Source organism: Platichthys flesus, chromosome 8, assembly GCF_949316205.1.
Source record: "Platichthys flesus chromosome 8, fPlaFle2.1, whole genome shotgun sequence".
Classification (NCBI taxonomy): Eukaryota; Metazoa; Chordata; class Actinopteri; order Pleuronectiformes; family Pleuronectidae; genus Platichthys; species Platichthys flesus.
This window is the reverse complement of record NC_084952.1, coordinates 2,440,073-2,458,450: the sequence shown is the minus strand read 5'-3', so window position 1 is coordinate 2,458,450 and position 18,378 is coordinate 2,440,073. Positions and strand designations below refer to the sequence as shown.

The 18,378-nt window shown below is 43.9% G+C and overlaps 1 protein-coding gene across 1 annotated transcript in view; it reads left to right on the top strand.

Moving 5' to 3' along the window:
* The window catches only part of LOC133959282 (polycomb group RING finger protein 3), a 39,607-nt gene extending 21,235 nt beyond the window's left edge, over positions 1-18,372 (top strand). The window contains exons 3-10 of the mRNA XM_062394401.1: positions 1,111-1,228; positions 4,167-4,263; positions 6,591-6,646; positions 6,969-7,076; positions 9,690-9,778; positions 12,579-12,716; positions 14,601-14,681; positions 14,956-18,372. Of these exons, the coding sequence (XP_062250385.1) occupies positions 1,111-1,228; positions 4,167-4,263; positions 6,591-6,646; positions 6,969-7,076; positions 9,690-9,778; positions 12,579-12,716; positions 14,601-14,681; positions 14,956-15,003 (735 nt within the window). The 3' untranslated portion in view covers positions 15,004-18,372. The remainder of the gene's footprint in view (positions 1-1,110; positions 1,229-4,166; positions 4,264-6,590; positions 6,647-6,968; positions 7,077-9,689; positions 9,779-12,578; positions 12,717-14,600; positions 14,682-14,955) is intronic.
* Positions 18,373-18,378: the final 6 nt, after the last annotated feature.

Here is an 18,378-nt window from a genome sequence, read left to right as displayed (position 1 = left end):
GCTCAACAATTTGTTTTTTGGAGGTGAAATGTACTCATGTCTTGTGCTTGATGTTCTTGTAGAAGTTTGCATCTTTAACCTTCGTATAATTGCAGATATATATTGTGTGATTGCGTTTTGGGGAAAATAATCCTGTCTGTGTTTGCTGTGAGGCTCATCACTGTCGCACAAATAATACAAACATAAAGCAAACACAACAGAAGGAGGAGAAAGAGAAAAGGAATAGAGTGGTAACAGGCACAAGTTGTAAATGTTGCACAATGAGAAGAGGTCAAATTGTGTAGTTATCAGTTAATCTGTTGTTTAATTCACTCGACATTCACAAAGTGTTCTGAGGACAAAAAGTCAATTTCAGTTTCCCACAGTGTTCGTCGGACAAACAGTCCAATCCAGAAATATTTGGTTTCTCATGACACAAGTGATAAACCGATTATATGAATAGATGCTGGTGAATTTTCTGTCCACCTGCAGAACAGAAACTTTCAGTATTTAGGTTTAAAACCAGCTCCAGTTAAAAACCACTCAGGATGCCGGGATGTGTTTTTTTTCATCCCATCTGCACATGTGCAACAATCTGCTCAGTGTGTTTTCAGACGTGGGCACTTTTGTAGTTTATGCAAATATATCTGATGCAAATACCAAACGTTTTTTGCCATAAAATATTTATTTATTTAAATAAACACTTCAGTAATTGGCACATTAAAGTTCTGCAGAAGCTTTTACGATGAGAAAGTGTTCTGTCTGTTTGTAAGAAAGTTTAAACAAGAACTACAGGACGGATTTCCACGAGACTTGGTGGTGGAAGAACGTTTTATGGGTGAGGGAGGATTTACATGTGGTTTCATAGCGTGTTGCCGTTTTTAAACCTCTGTGTGGGTCTGTGCTTTTTTTTAATCGAGAAATCAAACCTTCATCTTGTAGTTTTCACAACAGAACAAAGAAGGAATGAATAGTACCAACACAAATTGATTTCCCAGACATCTCAACATTGGCTCAAGGTGTTTTGACGGGAGCTAAATCATGTTTTTTGGTTTTACTCTCTCGCAAATTCCACTTCTGACTCATCCTGAGCTTCAGTCCTTAACGTTTGTGTTTGTTCTTCTTCCTCAGAACCCCGACATGCTGACGAGGAAGATAAAGCTGTGTCACATCAACGCCCACATCACATGTCGTCTGTGTGAGGGCTACCTGATCGACGCCACCACCGTCACCGAGTGCTTACACACCTGTAGGTCCCCCCCCCCCCCCCCCCGACACACACACACATCAGCCGTCTCCTTTCAAATATTCTCTTGAAGTTTCGCTCTTCATCTCCTTGTTGTGTTCCCGTCTTTCTGTCTCCTGTCAGTTTTCTCCTTGTTTCTGTCTCGTCACTTTCTTGTTTACACTCGGCTCTGTTTGTCTCCCGGGGGTTTGTTGTTTTTCTTGGCTCAGGTTTTCACCTCCAGGATTTACCTGAGATGAGATGAATCCAGGAGGCCGGTCGATGCCTCTGTTATCCGTGCAGCTTTGTTTTCTATCTGCTCTCAGACTCAACCTGTATCATGTGTTTCATCAGCAGCTCTTAAGGGCCTGCTGTCTGTCAGACCAGCTGTGCTCTGGAGTCTCATAGTGTTTTGGCAACATAGAACTTCCCTTCGTTCTTATTTATGTGTCACTTCATTAGGATTTAAAAGAAGAAGCCTCTCAGGTGAACAGACAATCAGATTCGCGCTTTCACAGAAAATTGGATTCTTGTCGCTGCGATGAAATCTGTACATTTATTAGCCGGCAGATGAAGGAGAGAAGATGTCGCCTCTTATTCACACAGTGGTTCATCGTTAGCTGGCTGTTTTCAGTTATGCAGGTTAATACAGTCCTGTGTGTGTCTGCAGATAGTCTTCAAACTGTCTGTCTGTTAAACATGAGGAAACTCTTTAAGCCTTAAAGCCCTAAAAGCCTCGTCTGAACCATCTTCAGAGTTTTCTCAAAGACACACTTCTTCTTTTTTTAAGTTGAAGAAACACATGTTGCACGTAATCCTGTTTGAGGTTAAGAGACGTTCTCAAAACTCAAATCGGAGCCAAATCTACATTGGCTCAAACTCTTCAAAGACGTGACTCAATTTTCTATATGAGGCTAAATATCAAAAAAACGAATCTGCAACAACTCCTGTGGGTCAGGAAGAGGTAAAGCGGATCGCCCACTAACCAGAGGGTCGGTGGTTCCATCCCAGTCTCCCACTATTCCAAGAAGGCTGCACAAGGATTAGTGGACTATACTATTTCCTGTAGTCTGAAGTCACACGTCTTGTCACGCTTGCAACACGTTTCAGGGGAGGGCTTCCTCCTTCAGCCAGATGTTTCCTGTGTAACCACGAGGCCTTGCGTCCCTGAGAGCACCGTGTCCTTCATCGGGCTGTGCTGGAGCGCACTGCCCCTACAGACCGAACCCGGTGCTTTACATGTGGGTGTCTGTTCTAACGCCTCCTGAAGTGACAAGGAAGAGGTGCAGCCCGTGTGTTACCTGTTTTCTAACGCCCCAGGGAGCCTCTGAGCTGATCCTGATTACCTCACCTGAAGTCACCTGGAACGCTCAAGTGAGATCTGGATGATCTCACTGCTCACTGTCAGGGAGCCAGACACCTGTGGTTTGTACACAGCTCATAGGTTGTGGTGGTGGTTGTGAAATCATCAGGATCTGCTGCTGCAGAATAATGAAAGTGTCTGTGGTTTTTATCGCCTGAGGACGAGCTCCATCAAACACAGCGTTTTTATTCCCGGTGCATTCGACCTTAGAGTCAGTGGATCAGACAGAAGAGAAACGATTTTGTATCATTAAATTCTATTTGACACTGAAGGTTTTTCCAGTGAGGCTGTGAATCAGGTTCATTGATATGGTTTATACCAGACAAGCCTCATAACTGGGCCTGGGGTATTGTTAACAGACGTGTGTAATATGTGTTGAAAGATTTCTTGCAGATAAGTTGCAGAAGATGTTAATTGTATCTATGAGATTTAAGAAACAAGATAAAAACTATCAAAGGAAAGACAATAAATAATTTAAGAGCGGCACTGTGGAGCAGTGGTTATCATTGTAACCTCACAGCAAGAGGGTTCTTGGTTTGAACCTGACAGCCGGCCGACAGGCAGGTCAGGTTAACTAGAGACTCTAAATCGCCTGTAGGTGGGACTGGTAGTTTGTGTGCTGACGTTTTCAGACAGGAAGTTTCTCCTCTTTCTCTGGAACGAGTGACCAGGACATTTACGTTCTCGCGTTCGGCCCGTCTGGGTCATTTCAGGAAATCCCCTCTGTTTCAGTGCACGTCTGACAGCAGCTGGAGTAGCGTCTTATTAAAGGAATTCATATGTTTTTCTTTATTGATTAACATCTGACCGACTTGCAGCAAGTAGCCTCCTTTATTAAAGACGAGTATCAATATCACCAAGGTCACCGATTGTGACCTCAACCTATACAGTGTAGTACCTTACATGTCCACACGATGGCGCTGCCTCCCCACAGATGAGGGTCTTATTGTGCATATAAAGGGATCACCGGTGAGAAATCAATTATCTTGAGTTTAAACGGTTTCACAGGATCATACCCATCAGAAGTTATTAGGTCATCACAGGGATCAAACTTTCCTTTCTGTTCCTCCTCTAGTAACTTCATTTCTGCTTGTGTAGGATTTGTGTCACTGAAACAGACGATTAGCTGATTAATTAAATCCAACATTATCAATCGCTTGATTTATCATCAACATCTGCTTCTTCCAACTTCTCACTTATGAACTTTTACTGTGTTTGTCTCCTTTATATCATTTCAACATCAACTATTCTGGGATTCAAACTGTTGTCAGACCAAAACAATTTGTAGATATTGATTTCTGCTTTCGAGAAGTTGTGAAGGGAAGTTTATAAACTTTTGATTGATTGATTGATTGGTGTCCACAAAAACAACTAAATCTTATATGTGCATAAATGTCAATAAGAGCCGTGTGTCTGTTTCTTTAGCTGTGTTCATGTTTGAAAAAGTCAGATGTGTGATTTCATTCTCAAGTTGTCAGTTGTGATTTCAATCAACATTAGTAAAGAGAAATGTCTGCACTAAATAGACAATATTAATGTTGGTCATAGATTGATTTAAACATGTGTAGTAACCGTGTGTGTGTGTCTGTGTGTCTCCAGTTTGTAGAAGTTGTCTAGTGAAATATCTGGAAGAAAACAACACGTGCCCCACGTGTAGGATTGTTATTCATCAGAGCCATCCACTGCAGTACATCGGGTAAGTGAGGGACCCCAACACACACACTCCCTTAGTGCACACACACGCACACCCTTGCATGCACACTAACACACACCGACATGTTGACATCAGTGTGTAGGGAGCCACTTGTGCCTCTGGGGGCGTCACCAGCTCCCTGCCAGGAAACTACCACACAGCAAAGTGCACGTGACCTTTTGACCTTCTCCTCTGGACAGGAAACACAGACCCTGCACCTCTGTGGTCATTGTGCTCAGGGTGGTTTCTACTTCTGTGTGTTTCTATAGAGGACACTACACAATCCACTGAATCAAATAGTGTTAAAGAAGTAGTAAAGAAGCAGCTTGTCGGAGTGCAAACAGTTCAGTCTCCATTAGGTGGTGAATTCAACTGGAGCCATTTAATGCAGGTTTTCAGCTGTGGAGCTTTTCCAGAACTTTCTACACCAACACTGATAACTCCTCAGGTTAAAGTGAAGAAGTCTCATTTAGAAAAGTCCTTCCCTCGATGTTTTGGGGAGTCGGCTCTGCCAGGTGAAATCCTGCAGCGTGAGGGATCACGAGGCTCGAACCTCCTCTGGAGCGCTCAGCCCTCAACGTCTGATTAATACCAAACACAAAGCTCATCTGCACCAGCAATTAAGTCATTACCTCCTAAACTGTGCTGTCTGCAGACTCATTGTTGTCCTGGAGCTGCTCCATTCAGAGCACATTAGCTCTTTGCACAGCTGCGTCTCTTTGCCCCCTCGAGCTGATGGGAGACATCACAAGAGACGTGAGGACAAAACACTCGACAGGTGACTGAAGCAGGTCGTTATCCCCGAGTGCTCGTCAGGAGGATCGTCAAACAAAAGTCAAACTCAGACGAGCAGAACTCGTCCTTCTACTTGTCCTGACAAGTGGAGCTTCTAGTTCTCACAGTAACGGCAAATATCTCAAAATACTTACAAAGAATATTCTGCTGTTCTGGGGCTGATATTAGTTTTCTCCAAATAATAATTTACAAATTAATAGTTTTCTTTTCTTATCAGTTTCATATCTGTGGCCCTCTGACGGGCCCCAATCCCCAGGTTGAGAAGACCTGCATCCATTTCTGTAATGAAGTTTATCATCAGGAGGTTACATTTTCCACTGTGTCTGTTTCTTTGTTTGTATATTTGGTGTCAGAATAACCAAACTGATATTCACCAAACTTAATGGAAGGATGGGGCCGGGGTATCAGAGGAAACTGTTAAAGTTTGGTGTGGATGCAGATCAGGAGGCAGATGCATGGATTTAGATTTTCCTCTGTGCTCTTCTCAGTTCTATTTATTATTGAATGTTTTGGCAGTGAATGAGTTTTTTCCTGCAGTGATGAAAACCTGCAGAAACACGAAACCTTTAACCTTTTAATCACCTTTATGTTGAAGTCCTTTTATTCATTACAACATTTATTTAAGTTGCTAAAAGTCTTCACCTGATTGGAATCTGTTTCCTGGAGAGACGCCCCTGAGAGGACAGAATACAACAGTGTCCGATCAATAAGGATGAACTGAATTCCTGATTGGAGCCTGAGTACAGGCGCTTTACCAGCAGGTTTAGATAGCTTCAGCTTTGTGTTGTAGTGTTTGCCCACCAGGGGGCAGTGGTCTGCTGTGTATCTGGAGCCTCACCATCGTGCAGCCTCAGATTCAGTCTCTCTCCCAGCAAACAGCAGGGGACATGAACCTGTCACAAGGTTTCTCCTCCATAGAACCGAAGCACACCCAGCGTGTCCGTGTCCCTGTGTGTCAGGGTGACGGCCGCCCGAGCCCACACACTGTGCACCTGCGTCACCCAACAGGGAAAAACTCTTTAACACTGACTGACGGAGCATATGCTGCACCGCGGCCTCCGAGCGCGGGCGTCACTTGAATTCTCTGCATAAATGACACCTTCAGAAAAAGCTTTCAGCGTTTGGGAAGCTGTGCAACATTTATTATATTCGTGTTTCCTATCTTTTTAGTGCAGCGGTTTAGTTTAACTCAAGAGGAATCGTTTCTCCTCAGGTTGTTGTATTTAGAGACATAAATAAAGTGTGGACCTCATTTTACAAGAAGGAAAGTCTCAAAACATATTTTATATATTTATGTGATGCAGCAGATTTTGTCTATTTCTGTCTTGACCCTTTTGATCAACTCACGACTCCTCAAACTAATCTCTAGAAACTGTTTTAAATCAAAAGGGATCCTGGGTATCAGGTGTACCACCACAATATTATTAAATATATATATGTTAATTTTAAACTAATAATAAGGATGATAACTAAAATACAAATGAATATAGATTATAAATGATTATACTCACTAACTATTTCCTTGTTCTCTTCAGCCATGACAGAACAATGCAAGACATTGTCTACAAGTTGGTACCGGGACTTCAAGAGGGTGAGTGTTGTGTGTTTCTTTGTAATTTGTAATGCAACATAGTGTGGGTCCATCTAGTGCACTTAAAATGTCAGTTTGCATCATTAAGAAATGCATATATACAATATGATCGAATATTCTTGCTAATCCTGGATGGGCCAAGCATCTGTGATGGAACAGTTACAGTGTTCGCACATACGAACACACGCACACGCACACGCACACGCACACACTCACACTCACACACACTCAAGTGAACATGGAAACCCTGGCGAGAGCAGGGACCTCGAGGAACAGTCGCCGCCTCGTCTCACTTTCTTCTGTTTCTTCTCCTCTTTTGCAGCGGAGATAAAGAAGCAGAGAGATTTCTATCAGAAGTTGGGGATGGAGGTGCCCGGAGACATTAAAGGGGAACTTTGCAACATGAAGACTCTTCTAGATCAGCGCAATGGTACGAGCGGCCCCGCCCAGTGTTCACACCTCCCAGTACTGTCAGTGAGGAACTGTTGTGAAAATGTTACACAACCACACCGGACTAAATACTGTAAATCAACTGGGAGTGTTCATTTACAGGTTCACTGGTTCCCTGTGGCCTTCACCTCTGCAGCGTCTTAATCATCTCATTGTAAAGAGTGAGGAAGGAAGCTGTGAACATAAGTAACAATAAGTCACATCAGAGGCATGACCAGTAACAGTGGGAACCATTAAGTAGTAAGGACGAAGGCAGTTTAACCAGTCAGAATGAGCGCCTGTCCTGCTGGTGGTTCTCTTCCAAACCAGTTTGCTAGCGAGTGCTGGTGTGACTGGGCCCAGAGGCCCGTCGTGCTGGCAGGCCTAATCGCTCGCTTAATCCCCTCCTCTGATTTTGGTAATTAAGGCTCAAATGGAAGTGTAAATGCTTTCCAGCGTCCTGAGCCTCAGCACTTGGAAGTCAAGTTTACAGCTGCACACACACACACACAGACAAACACACACACAATGACATATGCTCAAACACACATTCATGTTCATACACAAATACATTTCACGGATCATTTGACGCCGACAGAGGTGGAGACCCAGGAACGGTGGAAATGCATTTCACCATCATTTGAGATTGTACTCAAAAGCAAACATGTGACAAGAAAAACAAAAATCAAGGTTGTTTATGGAACTGATTTCTACACAATTTACTGTTTATTGAGTGATGGATCTTGTTTAGAAACAAATTGAATATGTGAAACAGCAACAACAAGATATACGATGTCATAGGAGTAGTTCAAACAGTTTCTATTGAGTCTTTGATACGACTGTTTTAAGAGCCGTCCTGCTGTTGATGCACACACAGGGACAACACATGGTGTAGCATGCACTGTGGACCCATCACTCAACCAATGATAGAGCCCTGACGTTAATGGGTGAGACTGAATCACTGGAGGCACCAGACGTTCTGTAAACCGGAGCTCCATTCACTTCTTCTTTAAGTGCAAACACAGTTTTCTTTATAAGCATCGTTTGTCACCGGGCGAAACAAAAACATTTCCGTCAGCGCACGAGACTCATTTTCTCCAAATTGCTCGGTTTCACGAGCACTTACCGAAGAAGAGTGAGGAGCACGAGGCCGCGGCACTTTCCTCTTTCCTGACCCAAATATATAAACTCCCACACACAACCGAATGGTTTACCCCCAAAGACGCCTCCCTGGAAAGTGTTATTGTTCTTCCCTCTGCGACCTGATTGTTTATGAGATCCCATCAATCACAAACCCGCCAGACGCTCGACTGCTTCAAACTTGATTATTAAACTGAATGAAACAAAGAAAGAAGAAGAAGAGAAATCCCTGAACTCGAGTGACATCATTACCTGAGGCCGTCGTGTCTATTTAGGATCTGAGAGATACTCTGGGGTTGTTTGAAGGTGAGACACAACAACAAGAGCACCCCCCCCCCCTTTCCTCCTCCTCTTGATAAGCAATCAGAGAAGCTGACTCTGGAGACAATCACTGCAGAGACACCAAAGCAAGCTCAGGCCTCTCCCGGTAATACCCTGTGGAATTGGTGACAGTTAGTCCAAATGGAAAATGGTCACAGAGGGTTGAGCACAATCACATCTACAGTCTGAGCAGTGAACTGTCCGTTAACTCGCACACACACACACACACAGACACACACACCAGGAGAAGACAACACTGAATTTCTCTGTTTGTAAAGTTTACAGAAAAGCAATACGCATCTGAGCAGCAGTTTTGTTTCCCAGCGCCTCGGTTCTGACTCGGATAACTGCGTCTCGTATGAAACAATTCAATACTGGAATATCACGGCCCACGAGAAAATCCAGGAGGAAGCGTAAAGCCTCTCCTGCTCGGGACGAATTAGCAGCAGCTTCTGTTATGAGGTGTTTTTAAAAGACGTGCAGGCGACTGTCTGCTGGGGTTACGTGCACGTAAGAGAAAGCAGGTCCACGTCGGTGAAGACAGGACGTTTCAGAAAACGTTTATAAATAATATTTATAAATAAAAATTGTATTTGACACCAACTCATAAAAGACAATTAAGAAAATCAGCCCAGGCCTTTGAGCATCAGGCCTCCTCCACCTCTGCACCACCTCAGGCTTTACTTTGTGTGTCATTAAACTGGAGCAGTAGCTTTCATGCACTGCTCTGAACACATGAGAGTGACCCCCCCCCCCCCCCCCCCCCCCCCCCCCCCCCCCCCCACAGGCTCATCACAGTGGAGGATGACTGAGGGTTTTTCTCCTGATTAGAAGTCGTCGTGTTCCAGAAACGTGCTCAGACTGCAGCTAATTCATTTAACGGCTGTTGTGACACTTCACACATAAACACTCCGACAGGCTCGGGCTGTTGAAGACCTGCAGAGAGACAAACGTGTCCCCGTCGTCCAGCAAGTCTCGATTTCAACCGAGACACATGGTCCAAGAATCATCCTCTGATTGAACGATTGTCTTCAGCTTTTACTTTGACACGTTTTACAGATCTGTCTGTCTCCTTTTCTCTGGGGACCAAGTGTTTTGTTGTGATTCAGAACCGAGAACATGGCGCTCAACCACTTCTTCTCCTCCTGAACAGGCGATGCAAAATCAGAGGACACCGCCCACAAGGAGGCTGGAGAGGAGAAACCAGAGGAGGACAACGACTACCACCGCAGTGACGAACAGGTGAGTCCTCGTCTCAGGGACGGACAGCGAGTGATGCTGCTGCTGCTCCCCCCCGGGCAGCTGGTCTTTTATAAACTTAGACAAAGTGTAGGTCTGCTTCAGTTAGAGTACAAAGTATTAGAGATTTTAGTAATCTACATTTTGGGATTGATCTATCATCATCTTTAATGGAGCAAAACTCAAAGCTTCAAAATCCATTCGTGAAGTTTGAAGGTTTCCTGAGAGACATAATAGGACTTTAGGTGAAGTGAGCGACACAAACATAATCACATCCCTCATGCTGTTTATATGGAGGCAGGATAATTAGCAGTGTAACTATCTGCATGGTTAGATAACATGAAAAGGAACATGATGATTATGTTATAGAGGTGAACTGGCGCTTTCACATTAGAATTCAGAGGCTGTGCAAAAAGAGTTTGTCTCCTTAAACGTCCTGAAAGCAGCAAAAGGTTTAAAATAATGACAGAACAATCTGTCAGCAACAAAAGTACAACTTAGTAAAATACTGTTGCTGATAATTGTCGGGACAATTATCTTTTTTCTAAAAGCCTGCATTTCAATAATTGCTTTTATAAAAGCGGCCTCAGTGTGATTCACCAGTCTGCTTCACAATTACAGGTTTCTTTTGTCTTTGGTTTCTGTGGCTCTTTAATTTGGATTTATTCATTTAGTGTCGGGCTCAATGCTCCACTGTCCACCGGAGGCATTCAAAACGGATATTTCCTGATTTCATTTGTATTCTGGCACATCTCAAGCTCGGCAAAAATGGTTTCAATAATGCAGAGGGAGCCGACTGTTTGTTGTGCTGGACAGTCGACACCGAGAAGACGAGTCTTCTTCCCCTAATGTTGCACAGGCGGAGGAAAAGTGTCCTTGTTTAGACGTAGGCACGACCCAGTGGTGTCGGACGGAGCCGCTCGTCACTGCCATGCGGTGAAGACAGGCCGCCCCTGGTGAGGGTGAGGATCTTGCCCTTTGGAATGCGCTCTGAATATCTGATCCAGCGCCTGTGTGAGCAGAATGCAGCCGAGGAGGGAGCGAGCTGAGGAATCCAAGATACCTGATTTACTCTCTACAGACCGTCTCTAGAGAACCTGATGTGTTGTCCTGATTGTTCTCCACCCAAAGAGGAGATGGAGATTCATTATTTACTGCAGAGGTCCTTTATTTAGTGTTAGATTCCCAAACTGATGCTGAAGGTTATCTTTATAAGAAAGGAGCCGTTTGGAAGAAGCAAATCTATTCAGCTATAAGAAAATAAACAAAAGGGCAATGGAGGACAGGCACCATAACCAAAGCGATGAAGATGGAGAGGAAGGTTCAGGGGAAAGGATCCAGGGATTTACATTAGCATCATCTGTCTGAGCAGAAGTGAAGGGTTAAACCTAACCACCACCACCATCACCGTGACACTGAAGATGTAGAAGCCGCTCAGACTTAACCAGCGCCTGGCCGAGCACCACGCGTGACCGATTGCCACAACGCTCTCCTGCACAACCTTTCTGGGGTGGGGGGGGGGGGGGGGGGGTAACCTTGGGGGGGTGCAGCAGGGCCACAGAGAGCTAATGAAAGCAGTGACACACAGCTAAAGGAGAGCGAACAAAATGACAACAACAGCCACAATCGCTCAGATATATTTCCATCATCAGCAAAGCATGAGAGAGTGCAGTTTCAGAAGTGAAGTGATTATTCTGGGATGGACGGATGAATCCTGAGGGCCAGGGTCACATTCAGACTCATCCAATGTTCATGAGATGTTCTCGGTGTGTAACATTTGATGAACCGCAGCTATTTTGGGTCCTAACGAGGAGAAATCAGAGAACACGGCTCCGCTCTAAATTATTAATCACGTTTCCAAATGCTCGAAGCCTCATTTATCAAATTCAACACTGGAGAGAGAGGAGCTGCTGCTGCTCAGAGAGCCACACAAAGAGAGGCAATAAAAAGACGACGTCCGTGATGAGCCTGTGAAATCATGTCCTCTCTGCGTGGCACCATAAAGACATGTATGATGTGTTTTCTCTATACGCCTCACTCTCTCATCAGTCACACATGTAAGGGTGTGTGTATCTGTAGCAGGACTCCTGGGCAACAGAAAGGGGTCGTTAATGTTCAGTAATGTGAGGAAGCCGCCTCTCGGGCGGCCGCCGCGGAGTCCAGATCACCGCGGAGACTTCTATTCCACATTATGAGCCTGCCTGATTGCCGGCGCGGGTGGAAACACACACACGTTACAGCGCTGCCAGTTTTAATCAAACACCAGTGATGGGGTTCCAAGGTTTAAGCAGAAACCAGAGTAATGTTGGCTCTTCCTGTTTGAAGAGAGAGAGCTGCAGAGGACTCGGTGGGGGTGGTGATGCAACCCGGCTCCTTCAGCCGCCGACAACTAGCGTGTCACCACGGGGTGGAGGGGGGGGGGCACTCGGTCACATGACAGAAGCCAAAGACAAAGAGACAGTACTGGTTCAGTGAGATGTGAAGGTGAAAAGCAGAAAACCATGATACAGTCTGTTCTTATGATAAATACACGAAATGGGCAGAGTTATAATATCAATGATAACCGTCCTTACTGCTGATCTGCTCCTCGGATGAAAGAGCGGCTGAAAAAGGGTCAGATTTAACTTAAAGGCAGGTTTGGTAAGTGGTGTCTGAAACCGTCTTTACGCCCTGATAGCCATTCAGAAATAAAGCTGTCTGGGGGAAAAGCCTGTGTCTGTAATAAATCAGTCATTCAATCAAGTTCTTGTGTTTTGCTTTGTCTTCCCTCTCATACGTTCCTTTGTGTTTCTCCTCTCCGCAGGTCAGCATCTGCTTGGAGTGCAACAGCAGCAAGCTACGAGGTCTGAAGCGCAAGTGGATCCGCTGCTCGGCTCAAGCCACGGTCCTGCACCTCAAGAAGTTCATCGCCAAGAAGCTGAACCTGACATCGTTTAATGAGGTAGAGACAACCACACGCTCCAGAGAGAAGAACCACAGCTCCAGCTGTCGCTAAACGATTGTCGCTCTACTCAAAAAACTGCATTTGCATATTTTTTCAAACTTTGAGAAGAACTACACGAGATATGAAAGTGTAGAAATAATCATCTTTGTGTGAGTTCGCTCTTTTCCTTCGTTTTAATTCCTGAGCCTCACAAAGTGCTGTCGATCCAGTGATCCACGCTCACTGAAGAAAAGACAAAGTGCTTTGTTCCCCCTGAAGTGGATTTGTAGCAATTTTGGAACAAATCTCTTAATTCGTTGGCGTTTTGTTTTAACTGGTATAAAAGCACAGCTGGTCCTTGTGCAGCAGAAAGTTGAATGTAATCACAGGAGATTACACGATGGTCAGCGGATACACACTTTTCTGCACTGACGCACACAGGCTCTTTGTGTTTGTTATAATCGGAAGATATCAGGTCCTCGTGAAATCTAGATGTGGCAACTTTTCTATTTATTGACTCTCCCCCCCCTCCCCCCGTTCTGAGCAGGCAGGGGGGGGAAGGTGGGCGATAATTTGACAGATGGATATTTCTAAGATGCTGTGAATATTCATCACAGCCGCCTTCTCTCCTCCCGTTTTCTATTTTCTGCATCTCTTGGTATTTTGTTTTGGTTTTTCCTGGCTGTCACAGAGATGAGTGGGACGGCTCCATCATATCACCCCCCCCACACCGCCAGCCATTGTTGTGCTATCTATTGACTATCGAAAGTTAGTTTCTGCACCGAGCTTTACAATATGTGGCTTTGTCAGAGAACAGTTGGGCCATTTACTCATTTCCTGTGTCTGTGAACCCGCCGTTGTGATCCTGTCACAAATCTAAATGTTCCTGCAGGAAGCGAACACGTTGATCAATACACGAGTGAATGGAAGAAACGCCCAAAACTACCAAAATAACATCTTTATATAAAGCTCAACACAACGGCCCAAGTGACTGTCGATGGTAAAATGTCTGGAGAGCGTCTGAAGCAACTGACTGATTCAAATACAACGTACAGTAAATCTCTGTCTGTAGGAAACAGGCCTGCGACTGATGATTACTTTCACTACGGGTTCATCTGTCCTTTGGTTTATTGAGGTATTATTTCTGTAGTGGTAGAAAAAGATGAAAGAATGCTCCTCAGAATTTAGTTTACGTCTTTAGATTGTTTGTTTTGTGCTGGAAATCCAAAGAGCTTCACTTTTCTATCAACAGAAGAAAAGTTTAACCAGTATCTTTTCACTTTTTGCCGTTTCACTGTGGGTGGATGTGTTTTCCTCTTTTATTTGGATCCTGTGACTTTCAGGATTAAATCCTGTTCGTCCTCCTCTGGATTGTTTTGTATCTTTCTGATCACAAACCGGCTGTTCCCGTGCTGATAAAGGCTGACATGTCCTTCCAGTGGCAGCCAGTAGGTGATGCTGTGGCAGTGTTTGGCTCAGGCCGTCACCCCCCCATCCCCTCCCTGCCTGTCTCTCAGTATATTGATCGGCAGATGCAGATGCCAGGCGCTGCTTGGCAGAATATCAATGTTGACTTCACAGGAGGAGAGGGGGATTTGGCGAGCCGGGCCCCCATGTTCGGGTATTGAACTCCCGTGTTCGCCTGAGAAGCCCCCCGCTGCTGCACAGGGGCCAGGGGCCACTCCACATCGAAGTCTGCTCCCACCAGCTTCCTCTTCCTCTGAGATGTTATAACTCAGACTGAATAAGGAGAGAGCAGAGGGGCAGAGGACAGGAGGTGGAGGTGTATCTCTGCATCATGTCAGATCAGACTGGAAACCTGACGTCACGTCTCCTGAGTGAAAACCTCAAACCCTGATGATCAGAAGTGTTTCAGTCATTTGCTCTTTTCTCTTTTTACAGCTGGACATTTTATGCAATGAGGAAATCCTGGGGAAGGACCACACTTTGAAATTTGTCGTCGTGACAAGATGGAGATTTAAGGTAACGCTCCAGAAAGACAGATTGAATGTGGCATAAACTTTAAAATATTAGTAGTTCTATAATCATGTAATCTGAAGTCTGACTATTGATTGGATTCAAACCACAGTCAAAGCCTTTATGAAACTGGTCCCTGGTTGACTTTTCAATGTTTCTCGTTGACTTGTAAACATGCATATGAAGGCAACATGACCTGACACTAGCAGTGCAATGTCCTGTAAAGGTTCAAGCTAACAAGCTAAAGCTAACAGGCTCCATGTCTGTGTGTGTCTTACAGAAATCCCCCCTCCTGCTCCACTACAGACCCAAGATGGATCTGCTGTAGCGAAAACGGACACAACGGTTGTTTCTTTCCTTTTTGTTTTTTATAAATATTTTTAATTTCAGGTCCGGTGACTGCAGACTGTGCCGAAACTTCTTCTTCTTCTTTTAAATTTTTTTTTTTATTTATGCAAAGACGATCAACCAACACCAAGCAAAACGCCCGACAGTAAAAAAAACAACATAAATCAGCATAAGCCAGCAAACGGGGGAGCGGACGTTGGGGAACAAACACACAACCACAGAACTGGAAACCTCCAGCACAGACTCTGCAACACTCCTGTTCTTTTTTTAAGGAACTACAACAACCATTTGTTTTTTTTTTGTCCGCTACATCCTTGATATGTGAACAAAATGGAAAAAAAGAAAAAAAAAATTGAGAGAAAGCATATATTTATACTTTTGTACAGAAGAGACACATTGAACCAAGACACTACCGGTGCTCTGTTTACACGCAAACAAGATGTCTGGAATCCCGTGACCGTGGTTTTTTGAGCTCCGTGCAGATTTCATCCTCCCGAGACGAAGTGAGGAGGACGTTTTCTTTTTTATATATAACAAAAGGTTTCTGTTTTTTTTTTTTTTTAATTTCCTGTCACAATCCACTTGACACGTCGGGGGAGCACAGAAAGTTTTATGGAAGATTTATAACAGGCATCGATTTCAAGTACAATTGTCTCAGAATTCTTTTTTTCCTTTTCCATTTCATTTCCTTGGCTTTGTCTAATTTGCTAATGGGTTCTTGATGATTGTCAATTGTGAATAGGCTAAACATTTTTGTTGTGTAGTAATTTATGTTCTATATACCGATATTGTACATAAAATGTCATTACAGATAGAGAGAGACAGAGAGATTGAAGAGAGTAAGAGAGACTTTAGACTGTTAAAAAGAAAAGAGTGGATCCCAGAAGAGTTTTCTATATGTCGGGCAAATAAAAAGAAAAGTGTCCAGAGGTTTAAAATGAGGATTTTAAAAGACAGACTCACTATCAGTATCAAAAATATATAAATGCATCTTTATGCTGTCTGACACAGACACAAGACAAATATCAAGTCCCTTGCAGTGTGAGTGTGTGAGTGTGCGCATGTGTGTGTGTGTGTGTGTGTGTGTTACGAGACTTTAGGGCGAACAAGCAGAAAGCTTCCCATCCACCCCCCCCCCCCCGTGCTCCTCATCTCACCGGCCTCCTGTAGAGTTCAGTTATTGTTCATTTACTCATCATCAACAATTCCTTTTCTCACCGATGACTAAACACTGGTGTGTGTTAACGTCCAGGCAGAGTCCCAGTTCATTCTACTGGTTTCGTTCTGGATCTTATTTGGATTTCGCATCATTCAGACCTGAGTATCCGTCCTGGTGTTTCCACTCGTTCAGTGAAAACTGATACAGCCACATGTTGTTGTTATTGTTGTTGCGCAGAGTTTTGTTGTGGAAATTTACCACAAACAACTTTAAAGCAACACAACGTAACTTCTGGTGAGCAGCTGCGCCCCCTGCAGCCATGGATATTACCCATGATCCTCTGCTTCCTGAACCAGGAGAGCTACTTATAGATAAGTTTACTCCAGTTCAGCTTTTTTCCTCCACTTCCTGGACCTGATTAATATTATAATTGATAATTGAAGATGCGACTGATTTACGTCTTCACCACCGAAGGTATCAGGTGTTCACAGGTTTTACATTTCTCTCATTCGGTCGAGATAAAAACCATTTGACCCTGAATGCAGATTAAATTCATTTTACATAGAACAGATGTTTAACAAAGCTGCTGTTCTGCAGTTAGAAGTTTCAAAGTGTTGCTTTAAACCAGTCCAGTCTGTCTTCACCCCCCCCCCCCCACAGTAGAGCATGTCACCCTTTTTTGTATTTTTTTGCCCAAATTAAATCCTGCTTTTCAGTATCGAGATTTTCGAACGGACATGAGAGCGAAGTGTAGACGACGATAACGTTCGATTCAGATCAGATCTCTGATGTCCCCGCTGCACGGTGCTGGTAGATTTCAGTTTGTCCTCACTGCCAGTTGCAAATGTTCAAAGTTACACAGTGTTAAGAGCGTTTTTTCTAAAAGTTGTGTGATTATTAATCAGTATAAAACCTGGAATTCTTTTTTGCAGAATAGCTAGTGTTCGATAATGTCTACACGCAAATTCAGGGTCCGCACAGGGGGCGGAGGTTTTTTTCTGAACATTTTGATATTGAAATTCTGAATAAAAAATGGCCCCAGTTGGGTCATTTGGTGCTGATGCGTGTCTGTTTCTAGTCGTACGGTTGTTCTTTCTACTGTCACACTGCAAAAAAACAATGTTCTGTCCAATGAGAGAAAATGTCTTTATCTCACAACTGCTCAACTGTCTTCAAAACAACGTGAAACACAACTGGATCCTTAACAAAACGCCATGTCTGACCTCAAGTATGATTACCTCACCTGACCCGTGTGGTCAGAGGTTGAATAACAATGATTTACCCTCTGCTTTGTATCTGCCCACAGCCAGATGTTTTCTATATGTTCACACGCAGGGCTCCTCCTCATCCGCACATCGTCCCTCAAACGTTATAAATTGGATAAAAACTTTTAATCTATTTACCTGCAATATTTTATATATTTTGCAAGGAAGAGTAAATTATGTCGTGCACATATTGTGTTACGATCCACGTGTTGGATTTGGAGATGTATTGAGATGTGTAGGAACCCTGCTGCATCAGGACCTATATGACTTGTGTGTGAAATCAGCGTTTTTACAGCCGACAGGTCGGTTCCAAACCAGCTCTACCAAAACCCTCCAGTCTGCATGTGTCACTGCTGATGGGAACCGAAAATGTCAAGGCCCCAAATCCGGTTAAATACGTCAACTGGCCATTGTTTTTGTTTTTTTAATGCTGGAGCTGAAATCGTGAAAAGCAAAAGGTGAAATGCAAACAGCTTTCTGATCTGATTTAGGAAAATTTGAATAATTTGAAGTAAAAAAGCAAAAATAAGGTTTTTGGCTCTTAACCAACAAATTTAAAGCCAACAAACGGTACAAAATTCACGATAAAACCAGAAACAAGGAGCCCGACGTGTTTGGTCAGATCCTGGATGTGTGTGTTCTGTCATCACTGAACAAGTGATGAGGCCGGTGGGGAGTTGACCCTGAGGTCATGTTCATGTTCTCAGACTCGTCCTGTAGCTGTCGTCACCTCCTGTAAACGTTCAGGAGGAAATCTCTCATTCCTTCATCCTCTGTTTTCCTCATGTGATAAAGCTGTAAAGAAAACCAACAACAACACGGTGCTACTTTTAAAAACAACGACTACAAACTAAATGTTTTGCAGAACATCTTTTATTCCTCTTTCTGTTTCACTCCGTGACTTTCACACGGCACCAGTCTCACAAACAAT